The sequence below is a fragment of the Lissotriton helveticus genome, chromosome 7, assembly GCF_964261635.1.
Source record: "Lissotriton helveticus chromosome 7, aLisHel1.1, whole genome shotgun sequence".
NCBI lineage: Eukaryota > Metazoa > Chordata > Amphibia > Caudata > Salamandridae > Lissotriton > Lissotriton helveticus.
In genome coordinates this window covers 1,515,259,884-1,515,279,333 of record NC_136068.1, presented here as the reverse complement: position 1 = coordinate 1,515,279,333, position 19,450 = coordinate 1,515,259,884, and the positions used below count along the sequence as shown (strand labels likewise).

General features: G+C 46.4%; 1 protein-coding gene across 2 annotated transcripts in view; it reads left to right on the top strand.

Moving 5' to 3' along the window:
* Window positions 1–19,450, top strand: part of FAM83E (family with sequence similarity 83 member E) — a 452,947-nt gene that overhangs the window by 391,348 nt on the left and 42,149 nt on the right. For both annotated transcript variants that reach the window (XM_078654959.1, XM_078654958.1), the window contains exon 5: window positions 7,614–8,403. In XM_078654959.1, coding sequence (XP_078511085.1) covers window positions 7,614–8,403 — 790 coding nt within the window. The remainder of the gene's footprint in view (window positions 1–7,613; window positions 8,404–19,450) is intronic.

The window sequence follows — 19,450 nt, the reverse complement described above, 5'->3', positions numbered from 1 at the left end:
CCAGGCACTATCGCCCTGCTCCTGGCAACCTGGATTTTCTCACCTAACACCCTGCTCCCAAGAGCTTTGTGGTACTGTGTTCGGCCAGCAAGGTTCACTCAAATTAATTCCCTGCTACGCCCCCCAATGGGTAATCAAAGAGGATAGAGACCCTTGGTTGAAGAATCTTCCCATATATCAGCTTGACCCTTCGCTCTGAGAATGCTAGCTGCCTTCTAGGTCCCTACTCTCATGCCCTGTGTGGCTAAGTAGCCCTCATATTGCACATGGTTCAGGAAGAGGCTCATGCTATATTCTCTCAGGCTTTGTTGGACAATTGTGTTGCAGCCAAGTTTACTATCTGCTTCGGACTAGACACCATTAACACTTTTGGTAGAGCTGTAAGCACCAGTTTGGCCCTTTGCAGGCATGCCTGGATGCAGCCCACTGGCTTTCTTGGGGGACGTTTAGGCCAGTGGACATTCCACTCGATTCTTCCATGTTTTGGGGACAAAGCAAATTCAGCAATGGAACACTTTAAAGACAATAGAGCCACAGCGCACTCTCTGGGCCTTTCTGTCCCACTACACAAGCCGGATCCAAAATTTGCCCCCTCCTTGGCCATGGTAGAGACTTGAAATATTGTCAAGGGGTCCGGCAGTTTAAGATCATCCCCCCCCTTTATTTTTGGCTGAGGTACCCACAAGGTACGTGGAAATTGTGCGGCCTAGTCTACCAGTCTGCAAGCTGCTGCAGCCCCGAAGCCTCTTTAGCGTGCCCTTGACGGCACAGAGCCACCCCGTTGGAGGCAGGATTTGACATTTTCTGTCACAGGTGCAGGCGCTAACTTCGGACAAGTGTTCCTGCAGATTTTTTCATTAGAGTTATGCCTTACCATTTCTCGAAACTCTACTGCACCTTCCACCATCCTCAAACCTTCTGACAGCAGACCATCTGTCCCTGTTGCAGCAGAAAGGGCAGGCTCCTTCGGTCAAAGGAGCCTAAAGATTTCAGAAGTAGGTCGTGAATTTGTGCTACTTCCTGGTGCCAGCAAACAACAGAGGCCTCTGGTTCTTCGTCCTATCGCTGCCATCCTGAGGAAGAACAAGTGTTGCTTGAACATGAAATACCTTGAAAAAAAAGAGACGAGGCTTATGGCAAAACAGGAACAGTTTGATTAATTAACCATTGTGACCAGAAGCACAGTCACATGCATATGGTTTGAGGACTATCTCAATTTGCAATCGGTCTAACATAGACTTTTATACAGTTCATTGTTTGTTTGTTTGTTTGTTTGTGGGTTTCTAAAGTGCTAGAATCGACTCCCGAAGGAGTATCTCTGCGCTGTAGACCGCTGGCGAACCCGTCCTGGCTTTCCCTGTGAGATGGTCCCTACTGGGTATCTCCAAGGTGAAACCAGGCATCCCCGGCGTATGTGGGGGGCCGTTGTGGAGATGAGGCAAGCTAATGCCCAGAGTTGGCGATTGTGATCCCTGGTTAGAGTAGGCACCGAGGCGAGAATTATCGAGTCCGCTGATCCTGGTCCACGACCCTGCCGCGTCGGGGATAGAAACCTGGTCCCGGGCCGTCCTCTGCTCCCGGGTCTGCCGCCTCTAACCAGTGAGCCACACCACTCCTTTCATTGAATGCAATAGAATAGTTCTGCCGTTCATTTTTTGGTAAGGAATGTGAACAGCTGTCTTTGGAGCCATACATTAATGTATTGGATGTGGAATCCAGGTGGGCCTCAACCTTGCGTGGACACAGTGCGGCCAGTGGGTAATGTGTCCAGATGTCCGGCATGGGGAGCACGTGAACAATGTGTGTTGTGTGTGCTGTGTCATGATTGGCTAACTGTTCCTGGCTTTATGTGGAATTTGACTTTATGGTGTTTTGGGAACACACACACCTCTCCGGCCATGTGTGCTTTATTGGGGCCAATATCCTTGCCTATCTGTCGGATTGATGTGAGATTTCATGTCTGCGCATTTGGCTTCTGGCTGCGTATTACCCCACCTGTGACCTGTCAATCAGTGACCTCAGGCCTGGGATTCAGGGCCTGCCTAAGGGCCTGATTACGATGGTGGTAAAATCGCCACCAACAGCCAGTCGCTGGAGGTTTCACCACCACAGTAAGCAGGTTTTACACCGCCACATTACAATGGCGGTTGGGAAGACTGACCACCACTGTTCTGATTCCCTCAAGAAGCCCGTCAGACCATTGGAAGGGAATCATACCCCTACAATGGTGGTGGTGCTTCCAAGGCACCGCCAAAAGGATCATGATTTCCCTTTCCGCCTGCCTTTTTCATAGCAGGTAACCCTCCATGAGAAGACAGACGGAAAGGGACTGTGGGGGTCGGTAGCGGGCCCCTCTTCCCCCCTGCACCCCAGATTTGGGGTACATATCCCTGTGCCATGTGGCAGGTGCTGCATGGTGCCTGCCATGTAGTGCAGGTATTTGTTACATGTCCCGTTTTTACATTGCGGCGGGTGCTACAGCCAGCAGAAACCGCTACCATGTAAAATATAAGTATTGTGACCGCTGTGGTGATGGGCACATTGTAATTACCCCTGTGGGACCAATGCCTTGTAGGCGGGCGGTCCCACTCCCCGATATGATGGTGGACGGACTCGTAATCAGCCTTAAAGTATTTTTGAGTCGGGGTTGACATGGAGTTCACAGAAGGAGAATTTGTAATTAAAGATGCAATTTTGTCTTTTTACCGGAATGTATCATTATTTATATAGACTTTTTCAATATGAACACAAGCTCAAGATGCTCACTGTAGGCCAGGTTTTGTATACCCTCGACCTTGGAGACTGGATGGAGCTACCTGCAATTCATGGTGAGTCAGGAGCATTTTCATTTTGCTGTGCTCCCCTTTTGCCTTGATGATGTCCCTCAGTTGTTCACTAAAGTTATGGCTGTGGATCCACGCACCTTCGGGGATCAGGGGTCCCAGTCTTCCCCTACCTCGATGACTAGCTTTTGAATGTGGGATTAGCCCAGGCAGTCCTCACTCACCCCCAGACTGTGCGAACCTCTTAACATCACTGGAGTTCACTATCAACTTGCTGAAGTCATAACTGACTCCTTCCACTTCATCAGAGCCATTCTGGATTCAGTTCAGTTTCATACCTATCCCTTGGATTGGAGAGACCAGGACATTCAAGCTATGATTCAGATGTTTCAAACTCTGCTGCTGCTGGAAATAATCGTCTCCTGCATCCTCTTGATCAAGCATGCCAGCTGGCTTATGTGGGCTCTGCAGTAGGATCTGAAAGGGGAGGGACACATTTGTGGACTTTAGTAGGTCCAACGTACAAGCCCTAGATGCATTTAACAAAGAAAAGAGTACGAAGTTCCTAGGTGATGTGGTAATCACCATTAAAATGCCATAGCTAGTGAGTTCTGGCAATGTTTTACAGGAGGTCAAGGAGGGGAATTCCTCCTTTCGGAACTAGGGCTCTCACACACCCAGCAAGCTAGGTGTCATGCTTCATCATTTGAGCCTGCTCCTCGTTGGGCTGGTGCTGCAATGCCCGACGGGCACCCTTAAAGGGGCTCTTTGTCGGAGATCTTTTGTTCCTTGCCGTAAGGGTGCAGTGGGTGTGAGGGTCCTAGTTGGGTGTAGACATGATTTGTGATGTTAAAACAGGTGAGGGAATCATCCTGAAGGCTTTATTCTGTGAGGGACCCTGCCTGAATAAAATAATAAGGGAGGGGTAGCGTATTTTGTTCCTAATGTGACAAATTACATACTCTACTCCCAGATGGTCCACATGTTTCTTGCCCTAAAAATGTCATGCAATGATCATCGGCGATTCTTCAGGACTGAGGAGAAATTAATATTGAAATAACGAAAACTATCTACATATGTGTGGAATAGGTGCTTTGCTACCTACCACTGGCTTGCCCCTAGGGAACTATCTACTAGGGAAGTGAGGCAACCTATAGTAGTACAAGGTACGGCCTCATCTGGTGCAGCGGATTTAATGTATACCCAAAAGTGGTGTCTCTGTTCCTCGTTGGGAACCCGTGCTCAGACCTACCCCGATCCGCTGCCCATTCCTGTGGGCAGCGGATCGGGGTAGGTCATTCCTGTGGGCAGCGGATCGGGGTAGGTCTGAGCATGGGTTCCATAGGGACAAGCCAGAATAAAACCTTCAAGAGGATTCCCTCACCTGTTTTAACATCACAACACATGTCTACACCCAACTAGGCCACTCACACCCACTGCACCCTTACGGCAAGGAACAAAAGATCTCCGACAAAGAGCCTCTTTAAGGGTGCTGGTCGGGCATTGCAGCGCCGGCCCGACGAGGAGGAGGCTCAAATGATGAAGCATGACACCTAGCTTTCTTGGTGTGTGAGAGCCCTAGTTCCGAAAGGAGGAATTCCCCTCCATGACCTCCTGTAATACACTGCCAGAAGTCACTTACTATGGCATTTTAATGATGATTACCACATTCTGAAGATTAGAACCCACCAGGCCCAAGTCATCCCCTGGATTGAGCATGGAGACTATGGTATTCGGAGTTCCTGGGCATGACCATCTGTCCACCCTCCTTTCAGGCTGCCCCTTCAGGAGGATCTTTTGGCACAGCAGCAGGGAAGGGCTTTGCATTCGCACCTGCGCAACCTAACCCTTCAGGCTTGTAGATTCAGCGGTGACAGTTGAGTGCTCTCGACCTTCCTCCTGAAATTGTTGATGTCATCTTGGCAGCCAGGCATCCTTCAACCATATCTGTATATGCCTACTGTTGGGATACATGTGTGGCTTGGTCTGCTTCTAAACAGATAGACCCACTCCATGGTAAAAGGTCCAAAGTTTAGTTGTTTATGTTGCCCCTAGCCCAGCAGTCCTTATTTTAGGCACTGTTTAAGGGTACCTGTTGCTTTTATGGCCGTTTTATGGTTGCTGGACTGGCAATCACCAGTTGAAATGCATTTTCTCAAGGGGTTACATTATATATTCCCCCCATCTCTGTTTAAGCGCAGCCCTTTGGAGGCCTGCAGGTTCATTCTACTAAAGCCAAGGCTGCCACCACTGCATTGGCATGGGTGATAGCTGTTCTGGTTTCTTGCCTGGCAGCTACGCAGGTGGCACATTCATCAGACACTACTGTCTGGATGGCCTGTGTTATCAAGATTGACATTTTGCCTGTTTGGTCCTGGAGGACATTTTGGCTTGAGACAGTTTACAGGCCCTCCTCCTGGGAGGTAGTGCTTTGGTATCTATTTCAAAGATGAGGAATCTGAGATTCAAAGTCTCTTTCAGAAGAACCTTTACCTTCAGTAAAGCTCTTTCTTGTCAAGACTTTATCTAACCTCAGATTTCTCATGGCCATTCCATCCTCCCTGCTCTGTGATCTGAACTCTTTTCGCCCTAAAAAGATCAACGTTAGATTTCTGCAGAGTGCTCTCAACCAATCTGACACTGACTCAGGATCTGTGAGTGTAGGTGAGTCAGAAGCCAACTCATGTCAGAGCGCATTGGTGACGCCCATAGAGGCCCCTACATGGTGAACTCTTTAGCTTTTCCCCTCTTTCTAATTTAAATACTTTTTCTGTAGATGAGGTCAGTTCCCTGATGTCAAGCACGATCACCTAGTGACCCCTGTCCTCCCCACATCACGACATTGTCACCTGAGATCCTTCTTCTGGCCCTAACCAACCCATGCAATCTCTCCATTATATCAACCATAGTCCCTGACTTCTGGAAGCACGATTTTATAAATCCTCTCCTAAAACAATTTTGGTGGAAGCTAAGACACTTAGCAAATTTCACCCTATCTCACTATTGCCTTTCCCATCCAAAAATATTGAAAAAGCTATCAACTCCCCACTCCTACTTCTTCCTTGAGAGCGACAATCTGCTTGATGTTTACCAATCCGTTTACACAGTACACTGACTGGACTGCTGTTCGTCACTGACAATAACAGGATAAAACATGATCATGGCCATGCAGTTGCCATGATTTTGTTTGACCTCTAAGCAGTGTTTGACACAGTCTCTTTACCCTGTCCTTCTGCTAAGCCCTTTTACACATATTTACGAGGTATTTCTGCCTATCCACTGTACAAAGTAGAATAATAACTATCTGTTTAATCCTGTGTATATTTCCTTCCACTCTCAAAAGAATTGATCTCAACAACCCATCTTTTGCTCGCATGTCTGATGATAGTACAAAGATCCTGGTATAAACGAGGAAGGGTACAGTGCGCCCAGAATTTTACATTCTGAGGTCAAGGTCTGCTTTTGTGACTGTGGAAAGGGGCGAGTGGTCTTTGTGTGGAATTTCTGCTCCCTGTTCCAAGGATGAAACAATGCGAGTGCAAGAGGCCTCTCAAGGGCTAGTCTTCCCTTCCCATGTCCTAGCTAGACAGTGCAATGCTACTGATAACAACACATAACATTATGCAAGACTGGGTTCGAAAATCTGCAGATTAGTAAATCCAATCAGCTTTTTAAGATGCTTACAATCACTATGACCAAGCTGAATTTCAGAGGATATTATTTGTGCATTTCGTGGACATTCCCAACTTGACATTCCCACTCTGTCATTGGGCAAACCCTGTCATATGTGTTGCAGACCTATTTAGTAATTTGTTGAAACAATGGAAGAATCGAAAATGTTTTTATCAAAGAAATCCTTTAAGAGCTTGGGGGCATATTAGCAAGAAGTTCCTCGTTAAAATTATCGCTGTTTTAGCGGCAGTTTCCTGCCGCTAAAACGGCGATAATTTTAACAAGGTTCTTGCTAATATGCCCCTTGGTTGGTAGAAGATGTCGCCTCAAAACGCACCTTGGGATGACTCAATTATTTCATAATGTAGCTGTATTTTATTTTCACCAACTGAACGGACTACAAAAAGTCCAGAGTGTCGCAGCCAGACTCATCACTGGACTAAGCAAATAAAGCCTGCTTATATATGCTAAATAGGGTGACATGGCTTCTTGGCCTTTGATACAATTGCCCAATCAGGACTACCCCTTTATGTCCTCAGGGTAATCACTACTCCAGACATTTCAAAACAACCCAGTTCAGATACCTTCCGGCAACCTACTCCATAGAATTACAAAGTAGAGCGAGACACTATGCAGTGCAGGCCGCTTCAATCCAGGCGAACTACCCCACTTTCAGAAAACTTCAAAACCTTTCCTGCGCCCACAGAAATTATTAAATAGTCCTTTGTCTGATTTCTCAACCAAGTCTCAACCCACAACAAAGAAGCTAACAAAAACTAGAAAGTGTCTAGAGGTTACTGTGTTACTAATGTGCACCATACAAGCGCTGTAAATAAATGAAATTAATGTTTTATTTTAATATGGGTACAATAGCTGTGTGTTTCTGGTAAAGTATGATTAAATAATCATAGTTTTGGACAATTCACCACAAAAAGATCTGGCAATTGATATCAAAATACTGCTTGATTGGTATCTGATGTTTTCTATTGTAATAGAACCCATAAACTATACCTTGAACCCCCAACCTGGAAAAATTCCTGAATCTAATGTTAATCTACTTTAAAGTCCCAAAATCGACTATTAATCTACCTCTGTATCTATAAGCTCAGTTTGATATCTTGTTTTTGCATCTCTCTTCCTCTACTATATCAATTGCAGTTTCACGTGGATGGATTGTCGTCTGGACCGGAACCTTATTACCGTTCTCACTGGGGAAATCACTGACTCCTTTGACAAGGAGTTCCGGACACTCTTCGCAGCCTCTAAACCCATTCATCGATCGTCATTACCGAAAGACACAAATGCGGATGCGAGATGGAAGACACCACCCATTCTCCAATTGGAAGTTCCCTTACCTGATGAGGAAACTACAGAGCCAGCCTCCCAGGTCCCAGTTCTAAATCCACTACCACCTTTGCCTTTGGCTCCAGAGGTTTATTCCAATGGTTACTCTTCTCCTTTGAAGTTTGACACTAATGGCACCCTGCAGCCCATAGATGCCTCATTGAAACCTTTCATCAACTTCAAAGAAGGCAGTCCACACTCAAAAGGTATGCACAAAATAGCGGAACGACGCACCGTGGAACCTCCAGTGGACAATGACATGGGGAAACGAGATGGTGCTTTGCGTTTATCCGGCATTCACCATGATTCTTCAAATATTTCCAAAAACACTGTTAATGTGCCTGACCACTCTATCCGGCACCGGCTGGCAGCCTGCCGGAACTTTGAAGGGCCAACTGATAGAATGCGAGCAGGTCAGGAAACACAGAGTGCCTTGAGTGATATTCTGAAGCAAGTGCAGAGGAATCGTCTTTCAGTGGCGAAGACAGTGGGAACACGACCCAGCAAGTCACTCTGGGATTTGAGCCGACTTTCTCAGATGTCTGGTTCCAGCGTTGGATCTGGAGCAGGGCAAAATCCACTAGAGCTTGGAGAGGAAGCAAGGGTGAGTATGTAACACTTATGTGGGAGAATGAAGGGTAATTGTTTGTACTGTATTATTGTAGCACTCAGTACCCCTAGGTGGGGTGCTGGGATGCGGAAGTACTTATCGACACGGGTAGCATGCTACACCTTGTAGGGTGTGCGATTGCCAGAGTGCTGTTTAAGGTTTAACCTGTGTGCTGTTTTCATGGTATGGGACAAAGTGCTTAGCGGTGTGGCGAGTGAAGGGAGTGTGAGGGATAGAAACATGATTTACGTTTTGAGATATGTGGACGACCTTAGTTAGCTCACAAGTTCCATTTTTCTATTTGTGATTATTATAAGAGAGATTTGGCATGCTTTCTGTTTGGGCTAAAGTAAGGTCAACCACTCAGCTATCTTATGAGGCTGGACCAATATCAGGAAGAGGGATAAGAATGCCAAAAATAGGCCTGGGTGACTCTCGCGCTTGGAATGGGACATTCAAAAATGGAAGGCCTGCCTCTGTTCCTACTGGGTAAAACCGCTCTATTTAAAATGATGACCCTCCCCAGTTTCCTGTATGCCCTCCACAACACACCCTATTGAGTCCCGCAGTCCTATTTTCAAGCGATACATGATGCCGCCCATACACTGATTCTGGGATAGAGGCCACCCTCACATAGTGCTCCGGAAACTGACCAGGAATTGGTATGATCAGGGTAATTGCACTCCCCAATCTCCCAAATTATTACTGTGCATCGGAACTCACAGTCGTTAATCATTGTGCTCACTTCCCAGAGGACTAGCTGGCCTATAGAATGAACAGGAGAAATATGCAACCCGGGGTATCTTAAGACCAATTATGGGGGAACATGCACTGCACCCCTCCCCAGTCCTACAGCTGTCACATTTTCCCTCTGGCACACCGCACGAAAGCTGTCAGTTGGCGTTACAGGATCACACATGTTACACCCCTGTGGGATATCGCACGGTTGGGTACCTTGGTCTTACAGAGGGGTTTTAATAAATGGGATCTCATTGGCCTGTCTAGATTGGGTGGCCTGTGGAGGCAGGGCGAGGTGCTTCCATTCGTAGAAGAACCAAGCGAATACGAATTGGCCCCCACTGAGACCTTCTGTTACCTACAGATTTGTCATGCTCTACAGAAAGTGATCCTCAGCGGTGAAGAGCTTCCTGAGTCCTCCCCACTCGAAGAAAGTTTGCTGGATAAATATATGCCCAAAAAAGCGATCTCGCTTACCTCCCATAAATTATTAAACAATTCCCCCAACACCTAGGTGCACTTGCGTTGAAGCTGGGAGAGAGATTTGGGAAGCTTAGGGGATGATGAGTGACCCGAGGCCCTGGCCTCCCCCAGTGAGGTAGCTCAAAGATCCAGGTTTTGTCTGGTGCAGACCAAGAACCTCTGTAGGTGTTAATATGCAGGGACGACACTGGTTAAAATGGTAGAGTCAGGATTGGCACTCTGCCTCAAGTAGTGTGTTCAGGAAGGAACTTTTTTTCATATGGTGTGGGATTGTCCGCTATTTAAGTTATTGGACCACCGTCATCAACTGTCTTAACAGTTTCTTGGGGTGTGACACGGCGCCCTCTGTGGGGTGGTACCTCCTGAATATTTGTATGACACTGATTTCCTCTGAATTAACCATCTCTAGTTCACCCAGGGGTTGATGGTGACCAAACACAATTTTGCACGGATGTGGAGAGCAGCACTACCACTGCATCTGGGAGATTGGAAGCAGGATATGGACTGGTGTATGCAGGTGTAGAGATTGGTGTATGAAAGTAGAGGTTGCCTGCATAAATGGTCTATAGTGTGGGGGAAATGGAATCCATATCAGGGAGAGGTCTACGCCCCCTTTGTGGGCATCAATCACAACTCCTGATGTCAGAGAAGTTTAAATCATTTTGCTGCCATGTGAACTGTTGTGGCGGTGGCTGGTGTATGTGAGATGTAGAGTTCAAATAAGAATTTGTTATTGTAATACCTATGCTTTGTTGTTATGATGTAAACTTCTTACCATCACTGTAATTATTTCTAATGTCCGATGTAATAAAAAGATTATAATAGAAAAAATAGGCCCCTGTGGACAGTGATAGAGTCCTTCGTTATGATCATCATAGCAGAGTGATAAGTGTAGGTTATAATATATACTAGTGGGACATAGAGTTTGGATTAAGTTATAGCCCTCGGTTGGCTAGTACTGTTTGGCTGAACTTTTAATAGTATGCCTAGTTTATAGTTTGCATGTCCAGTTGCAATAGGTTGGTTAGATACAGAGGTCTGGCATAGACACTGGCTGGCTCATAGGGATGTTAAGAAATTGTTCTATCTCATGTCTGTGTGCTAAAATGGGATTGGGTGTTTATCATGTTGCCTGTCTTGGGTTCAAGCGGCTAAGAGACCCGGGGTATTTAGCAGTGCAGCAAGCCAGAAGGGGGGAGATATCCTGGGATGACCATTCCATTTTGACAGAGGTTTGGCTGAAGGCGCTAGCCAACAGTGTTTATTGATATCTTATAGTTTGTACCTAGAACTGTCCTCCACGTAAAGTTCTTATGGGCTCGAGCGAATATCCCCTATCTCCTACAGGTCTTACGAGCTCTACACAGAATTTTTTTTCTTCTACCTTGTAGAGATGTAAATCCTATACATGAACAAACCTTTAAAAAAAATCCATTTTGTTACTTTAATGTGTGCTGCATGAAGCAGCACACATGAAAGTGACAGAATGGCATTTTAGGATTGTTTATGTGTAGGAAGGGACACCTTCCAACACATAAACAATCCTCCACTGCACACAAACACTCTTGCTAAAATTAGCTCCATTGCAGGGGGAAACCCAAGGCTGCACCACATTCTTTTAAATATGGTGCAGCCTTGCATTTCAGAAGTGGCGGAGCACAGCTTTAAGCCAAGGAGTCTAACGCCGCGCTCTGCCACTTCCTTGTACATATCCCCCTCTGACTCGTTTATGGGTGCACTTTTAAAATATTAGTGTGCCCATGTTGGCATATAATCCAGCCTAGCCTTTAAGTATCAAGTATGCAATACTTGGCAATCTGTGACAGCCTCGACTCCCCTGCCATGTCATGCTCAAATTGAAACAAACAGGCTTGCAAAATGTTCCTTTTTAGGTCGAGCCTAGCATTGCAGCGCATGCGCTGCTCGCTTTGCGAGGCATGCAGTATTCAGTTTAGTGTGGAAGCTTCGTGGAAGCTCTGCCCAATCTCCACCCACCTTTTTTATTGGCTTAGGTCCTAAATGTTGCCTTCTGATTGGTTTTAGGCTTGTTAGTCACTCCTCATGCGACCATGTCATCATTTGTATCCTTCCAAGGCTACTGGCCCCTTCACTTAGAGTGTTGCACAATAACTATTTTCTTCCCGTGCCTTCTCCCCCAAAGCCCCCCTCCAGCAGTCCCTGCTTCCTCGCCCCCCCACTCTCATTGTTCGTGCCTTCTCGCTTGCTGCCCTCCACCCGCACTCCCGTTTTGAATGCAATAAGTCTGCGTGAATGCGAGTCCTATTGCATTGCAAATGCTTGTTTTAAGTATGAAGTTCTTCAACCTATGTTAATGTTTCTATTTGTTGCAATTTCGATCTGTAAGACCCAATGGTTGTTTAAGAGAAAATTAGAAGTATAGTATTTAATTCCTGGTGACTACTGACCACAGTCCACACGTGACTCTGGAATGCAGGCTCTTGCTGTGCTTTAAAAGCGCTGACAGTGGGAGTATTATTGAAACTAGTCTGAGTGCTGCAGGCATTGACTGCGGTGCTGAGATATGCCATGGGACATGCGGGGTACCACTGCCCTCCTTGCTCAGCTCCCGCCCCTCATGCCAGTTGACAACAATGCAAATCACTCGACCCATGTGAATGACGTCACCCCGTCGGCAGTGTCACGCTGCATAGGATTGCCGGCTAGTAAAACAGTGGCGGCTGATGGTGCACACACACACACACAGCTGAGCTTCCCACATCTAACAGCCCTGTGCTGAACCTACAGGATGCCCGAGGGTCGAAAGGCTCCCACCGGGGGCTGCAGCTCGCCACTCCGGCAGGTGAACGGATCTGCTGCTCCTGCAGGGCAGTAAGCTGCTCACAGAGGAGAGTCAGAGGTGCTTGATGACGGGACTAATTTCTTCTGGTGAGATGCTGGCTTATGGAAGGCGCAGGAAGGGCAGTGGGACAGATACTAATTTGATCCGATTTTGGCACTGATTGAGACACATCTTAAGGTGCAAGATTTTACTTGTGGCGAGGCAAGTGGAAAGATGTCCACTGTTACATTATGATGCCAGTGGGGTAACATTTTACCAGTACAGACTCTCACGCCAGTAGACAGGGGGCGTATGACCTGCCTAGACTCCTGCGCTCTGTAATGGGAGAGGATAGAAGTGCACGGGCAGGTTGTGGCCCTGTGCCGTTAGCTTAAGAGCGCAAGGCTGTGGTTGGACATTACAATCTGGTGCAGCTGCAGGCTCCTTGTCTCTCGAATGTACAGTGCGAGTCTCACCATTTCACGGAGTGAAGTACGGTGACAGCCTCTTGCTCTCCCGTAGATCAGTAGAGCTACAGTATACAGCCTTGTAGTCTCAAATAGTGATGCATACTGACATTCAGGCTTATGATTTCAAGGCCTCTCGCAGATAGATATGCTAGAGACACAGCTCCTGTCCTCGTACAGTGAATGATGCTTTGTGACCGCTTTTCAATCCACTCCGGTGCTTGATGGCAGATTTTGACTAGTGCACAGAATGATGTACAGTAACTGAATCTAATTGGTTGATGGTCAGCGTCTAAGCGAACAATGCACATTTGTTTTTTGATCTCTTAATTCACCCGCAAGTTATACTGTACTGTGGAAAAATGCAAAGTTTCTTTTCATCTTATAATAGCACAATGAGTGTCTCGCAGTGGTTATACATACCGTCAGGCTGCAAACTTGATCACTTTCGGTGACAGCTAGGTTGTCAGGGTGGTGCCTCACTATAACTGCTCTCCATGGTATCGCCGCAATAGGTTTGTGAGACCTCTCACTGGTATCCCAACAGCCTTAAATCTCTTAATTGCATAGCATTGTGCTGCCCTTAAAATGACCTAGTCCAAGCCCCACTAGAATTTGGACCTGTCTTGTATGTAGGACAGACGTCACCTGTAATCTGCGCCCAGGGCATGTGAGCTAGATTTATAGTTTGGCACATGCTCCCTCTCTGCTCCTGTAAATCCACTCTGCTCTTGTCCCAGTTTAGTCTTCAGTTGTTCAGCAGCTTAAAGCCTTCTACCCCCAGTGTCGCTGTGTGATTTTTTGTTTTGTATTTTGAACTGTATAATTGTTCACTAAAGTAAAAGCTAAGCTATAGTTTTAGCATGCCCAATGTGTTTATACAGGTACTTTCATCAATGCTTTCTCTAATTCACCTTTTTCTGATGCGATTAAAATCAACACAGGTGCTTAAGTGTTTATTCTAAGATGTCACTCTTCACATTGGTATATCATATAGAATGCTGGATTGCTTTAACAAGCCAGTGGTTGGGATAGTTTTAACAGAGGCTCTAGAAGGAGAGGTATGTGGGCTACAGTCAAGCCTAGAGTAACCACCATAGCAACTCTGGACGACTCAAGCAATCCCAGATTTGGTTCCATAAATGAGTGACCGACCTACACTATTCCGCACAGCCCTGCAGTAGTCCTCAATGTCTTCTGGTAATCAAGACCTGGGTGGGTCATGGGAGCGTTTTATGTTTTCTGTAGTTCTTCCTCAGTTCTGTATATGCCAATGCTCTTCTCCATGTTTACTTTGTGCCTTTTTGTGCTCTTTATGTGCTGATGTAGTTAGTTTTTAGCTCTGACTCACTTAGTACCCACCCCCTTTTGGTCGAGCTTTAGCAGCAGCGCACATGCGCTGCTCGCTCTCCGAGGCATGCAGTAGTCCAGTATGGGGAGACAAGTTGTCCTCACTCTAAGCCCATATTTTTAATTGGTTTTTGTGTTTGTCCTACATAAATTCTGTCTCCTGTTCGATAATGAGGCGTGTTAATCCCTCCTTATTATGCCATGTCATCATTTGTATCTTTCCGTGGCTACTGGCCCCTTTACTTTGAGTGATACACTGTATAGAGGTGTTATTACAAATGCTTGTTCCCTTTGTGTTAGTGCACTCTGTTAGTTGTTGTGGCAGATTGTACTGGTTTTCATGGCTCAGCGCGACCCTTCATCTACGCCACTGCTTACTCTCACGTGCCAATTACTCTATACAACCTATTCCAATATATCGGCAGCGGTTTGTGTTACACAGCAGTGACAGGTGACTGGGCGACAGTGGGTTGGTTAAGGTCTGTTTTACAGGCTGAGCGACTATTTCAGACAGTTTCACCAGACACCAACAACAGGCCCGTTAACCAGTAGAACTGTTTTAATGCTAGATTGGTTTATTCTGCTGACTCAGAGGTGCTTCAAACACTCTTGGGAATATTATTAGGAACTATGTGAATTAATTATTAATTACAGTTCTGTCGGGTAATCCGGGATGTCTGCGCTAAAACAGAGGTGATATTTTGTAAACTAGTCGTTAACCTCCCTCGTCTGAGTGTCTATTTCAGACAGCTTCATGAGGACAGTGGATATGTTTATAAAGAGCAGAAACAGGTTGCAACCCTCTACAAAAGCGTCCCTTCAGGGCTAGGACATGTGGTTCCAATCAAATGTTGAGCAGCCTCTCTTTAAGGCTCGCCTTTGGGAGCGCATGCACGAGGAGTCTGCCTGTCATGCTGGGGTCTCGGGAAGGCTGCCTGAAAGGCGGGGACAGCCGTCTGCTTACCTTGCTTGATGGCCTGCCTTAGACAGCTTCGTCGGTGAAGAGAGGGGCCGGGGGTTTACGGGCATCCGTCTGGAAAGGGTTCAGAGAGCCCCTCTTCCTTCTCCTCCTCCTCCTCCGTAGCTTCATGACGAGGAGCAGAGGGAGCAGCACTGATGCCAGGTACAGGTACAGGAGCCACATGGTGCCGGCAGGTGTTACCTCAAGTGACCTCTGTCTCTCGATGCACGGTGGAGGGCAAGCCCTTAGTATCAAGGCTTGGCCTCTGCTCCAGGCGCAAATTCCTGTTTGCGTTAAAGTAAGAGAAGAGTTACTACAACCACTAGTGAAGCTCTACTTCATCTCTAAAAGGTCCTGTGAGGTTAAAGGTAAAGTATGGCTTGTGTATTGGCCAACGTAGAAAAGGGAGCTTTGTGGTGCTCGCCTGAGGAGAATAGCCTTCCACATCACCTGGCACATGACTATGTGATAGATCATACTACTTTTTATTCAATAGCACTAGAATTCTGGGATTTGGATTTGTAGTTGTGCCTCCCCAAGGAAAGGCTAGAAAGTCACTGCAGGAAAGGTGTACTGCTCTCTTTTTTAGGTTGAGCTTTAGCGGCAGCGCTCATGTACTGCTCACTCTGCGAGGCATGCAGTAGTCCAGTATGGGGAGACAAGCTGCCCACACTCTCTGCCCATATTTTTCATTGGCTTTTGTGTTTTTTCTTTGTAAATGTTGTCTTCTTATTGATAATGAGGCTTGTTAGTCCCACCTTACTATGCCATGTCATCATTTCTATCCTTCTGTGGCAACTGGCCCCTTTACTTCGAGTGTTACACTGTACAGACGTGTTATTGCAAATGCTAGTTCCCTTTGTGTTCACGCACTCTGTTAGTTGTTGTGGCAGAGTGTACGGGTTTTCCTGGCTCAGCGTGGCCCTTCATCAACGTGGCTGCTTACTCCCACTTGCCTATTACTCTCTGCAACCTATTCCAATATATCAGCAGAGGTTTTCCGAGCACAATTGTTGAAGCGCTCACTGTGCATCTTACCTATGTCCCGCCCCCCTCACCCCCATGCAGGTTCTTGTTACTACTTTTGGTAGATTTACTGAAATTCTGTTGTCCAAATTTGAGGTAAGCGTGCTCATTTTCATGCTTGAAATGTCTTTCTTAGCAGTTCTTCAGGGCTGACACACCACTACCACGTATCCCAGCATGGCGGAGCTACCCTGCATTCTCATTGTAGCGCTGCTCTTTCTCCTCACTTTAGCACTGAGGTATACAGTAGTACAGGCGTGTACCCCCTTTGTAGTACTGCATACAATCCTGCTCTAGCACCACTGGACACCTCGAGTGCAGCGCCGTGTCCACCACTGATGCAGCACTGTAGTGCACTAGCCTGTGCCACTGTCTTGCACTACAATATAGCAGTGTCATTCTCACCAGTCCTGCTCTACACACTCTCTTTCAGCACAGCCATGCACTACTGAGGTTGCACTGACAAGCATCCTGGTCATGTTGTGTACCCCCTACTATTTTGAGGCATCCCCCTGTAGAACTGTTGTGCATCCCAGGTTTAGTAGTGCTATGAACTCTAGAGCGGCGACGTGTTCCGTCTACAGCACTGCTCACCGGAGCATTACCTTGATCAGATGCATACATGCATGTGCCATAGAATGAAAACACTGCTTCTCGCTCCACCCGTAGTTTCTGTAAGTACTTCTTCTCTAGGCTAAAATTGTTAAATCTCTGCTAGTTACCCATCGCCCTCTGTTCATCCATTGTGGTGCCTGGAAGCGGAGACGTGCCCCAGTTTGCGCTGTATTCCTCCTGTGACTTGGTTCTGTATTACTGCACCACTGGAAATGCGCGGTGTTGTAACGGTTCTTGGTGGCCAGTGCAAACAGGAAGACATGCCTCAGGTACCCTGGTTGACTAGTAAATATTTGTCATATTTAGTGGTCTGTGGGCGCAACTTACCCCTGGGCCCCAGTGACATTGCAGATGCTGCACTGATGATACCTATGCGCCTGAATTCAACACAACTTAAACCTTGAACGGCATCTGCCAAACAGTTGTGCCTTTTGCAAGGTACAGGTGTCAGGCATAGTGGGCGCTGCAGGCCGGCAGTCTGATGTCGTTGTTAAAGTGTAGGGCTAGATGGCTGAAAGCGTGTTATCAGCCTAAAAGCAGTGCGATAATGTACCTATTAGTCAGACCCTCCAGTTTATCGCGATTTCGCGTTTCACGAAAAAATCGCGAAATCGGCAGATTACCGCGATGGCCGCTATAATAACCATATTGGCCGCGATATTTCAAACAATGCCTTTTATTGGCTGTGCACGCCCCCCCCCCCACTCGTGTGTGTCAACAGCTTCCCGGGACACACACAGAGAGTCAGTTTTCAGATGGCTGCCAGCCGCACCCGAGTACTTCACAGGTCATTAAAAGACCTTTCACTCGTTAATGAGGCTTTGTTTTTAACGCCCCCGCCTGTTATCCTCGGCTCTGGCAGGTGTCAGGGGCTTGCGGTGGTTTTGGGGGCACTGCTCCCTTGGGGCAATGTATTCAATTTGCATCATTATTTCTTTGTGTCTGTAAATGGATTTATGTGCTCATTACAAAGCTGTGTGCAAGGTGTAAACACTGGATGCACAGCAGACAAAATTGTGCCCCAGAGAACTAATAGTGCCCAAAAGCTTGTGCCACAAGGGAAAAAAGTAGTAGTACCCTATAGAGTCGTTCGGAAACAGGGAACAGTGTGCCTGAAACACACAGAAATACTACGCCATTATATAAAAATACAAATGGAACTGTTGAAACCACGTGCGGCTGCTGCTGCAAATAGATAACGTGGCGAGGGGTTCAAATAATCCAGGGTGCTGCCAACGAGATCACAGTGCTGCTTAGATAAATCAGTGTGCCAGTACCGGTCATATTGCAGTGGTGACACACTCACACTCCAGGGCAGGGTGGGTGTGTAACAATACCAATGTTCCAAGTGGATAGCTGTATTTCGGAGTGGCATGCATGATGGTGGAAGTCTGTATGCTGAGGTAAACCTAGATTAATCCACCCGCCCACTAACGAGGAGCCTCAGATGAGTCGCTTAAGGTGTTTGGGGAGGGGCACTAGGGGTGGAGGCAATAGATGGGCATTTGGATCCATGCAAAAAGAGGGGCTAGAAAGACAGGAATGGACTCAAAATCTGGTTACCTCATACCTGGGTCATAACAAAACACCCCTTTATTTGAGAAGCAAAAACCGGAACATGCTAGATATAAAAGGCCCAAAGCCTTTAGTCTATGTCTGGCATGTCCCGATTTCTACAATATATATATAATTAACTGTGAATGGACCGCCACTCTAATTCCCCCCTGCCCTCCTCCCTACTCTGCCTCCCCTATGCAGGAAGCGTGAAGCCGACCTCCTCCTGCCGCCTGAAAGGAGATGAAAATTACTTTAGAAGCGCCCATGGAAAAGAAAATATACGTTTCAATTCTGATTCCAGGATGACTTCACCTTTGTCCCCCCTCAAAAAACGGGACATCTACTTCAAGTGCCGCTAAAATGCCGCTAAATTTCCATATTTGTGCCGCTAAATTTCCATATTTGTGCTGCTAAATTTGCGAATCCATGCCGCTATATCCTGGGGGGTCTGATTAGTGTCAAAGCTTCCATGTTAAAGAACAGTAGATGTTGCAGCACCCAGTATAACGTGCAACATGGCTGAATACTTATAAGGTCACAAAGGCGAGACTGGTTGCATTGCAAATGCTTGTTTACTTAGCAACATTTATTTAATTGTTCGAAGATTTATGTAGCATAAACTAAGCCCAAAATGGAGGTGAGCGCTTTACATCAAAGTAATAGTTAAAACCGGTGACAAATTCGTAGAAATTCGAATAAGATGCGTTTTAATTAAAATTAAACTTGCAGAAGTTGAAGCCTAGTGGAATATTTACGTGGTATTTATAAGGAGTAAATCACATTGATATCAATTTCATATCAAGAATCATATTCTTGGGAAGTAGTAAAGATTCGAACTCCAAAAGTAATTTTGACACGTACGAGTCGTTCCTAAAGAGAAGCAAAAGACATCATGTATTGGAATAACTTTGATAAGATACTCTAGTCAACACTTAAGCAAGCGTCATCTTATGTACTTTAACTGTGTACTATTGTGCAATAGTTTTAGAAAGCCCTTGCTGATTGCTACATGGAATTTTGCAGCTGCGTTTGGTGATCTGACTA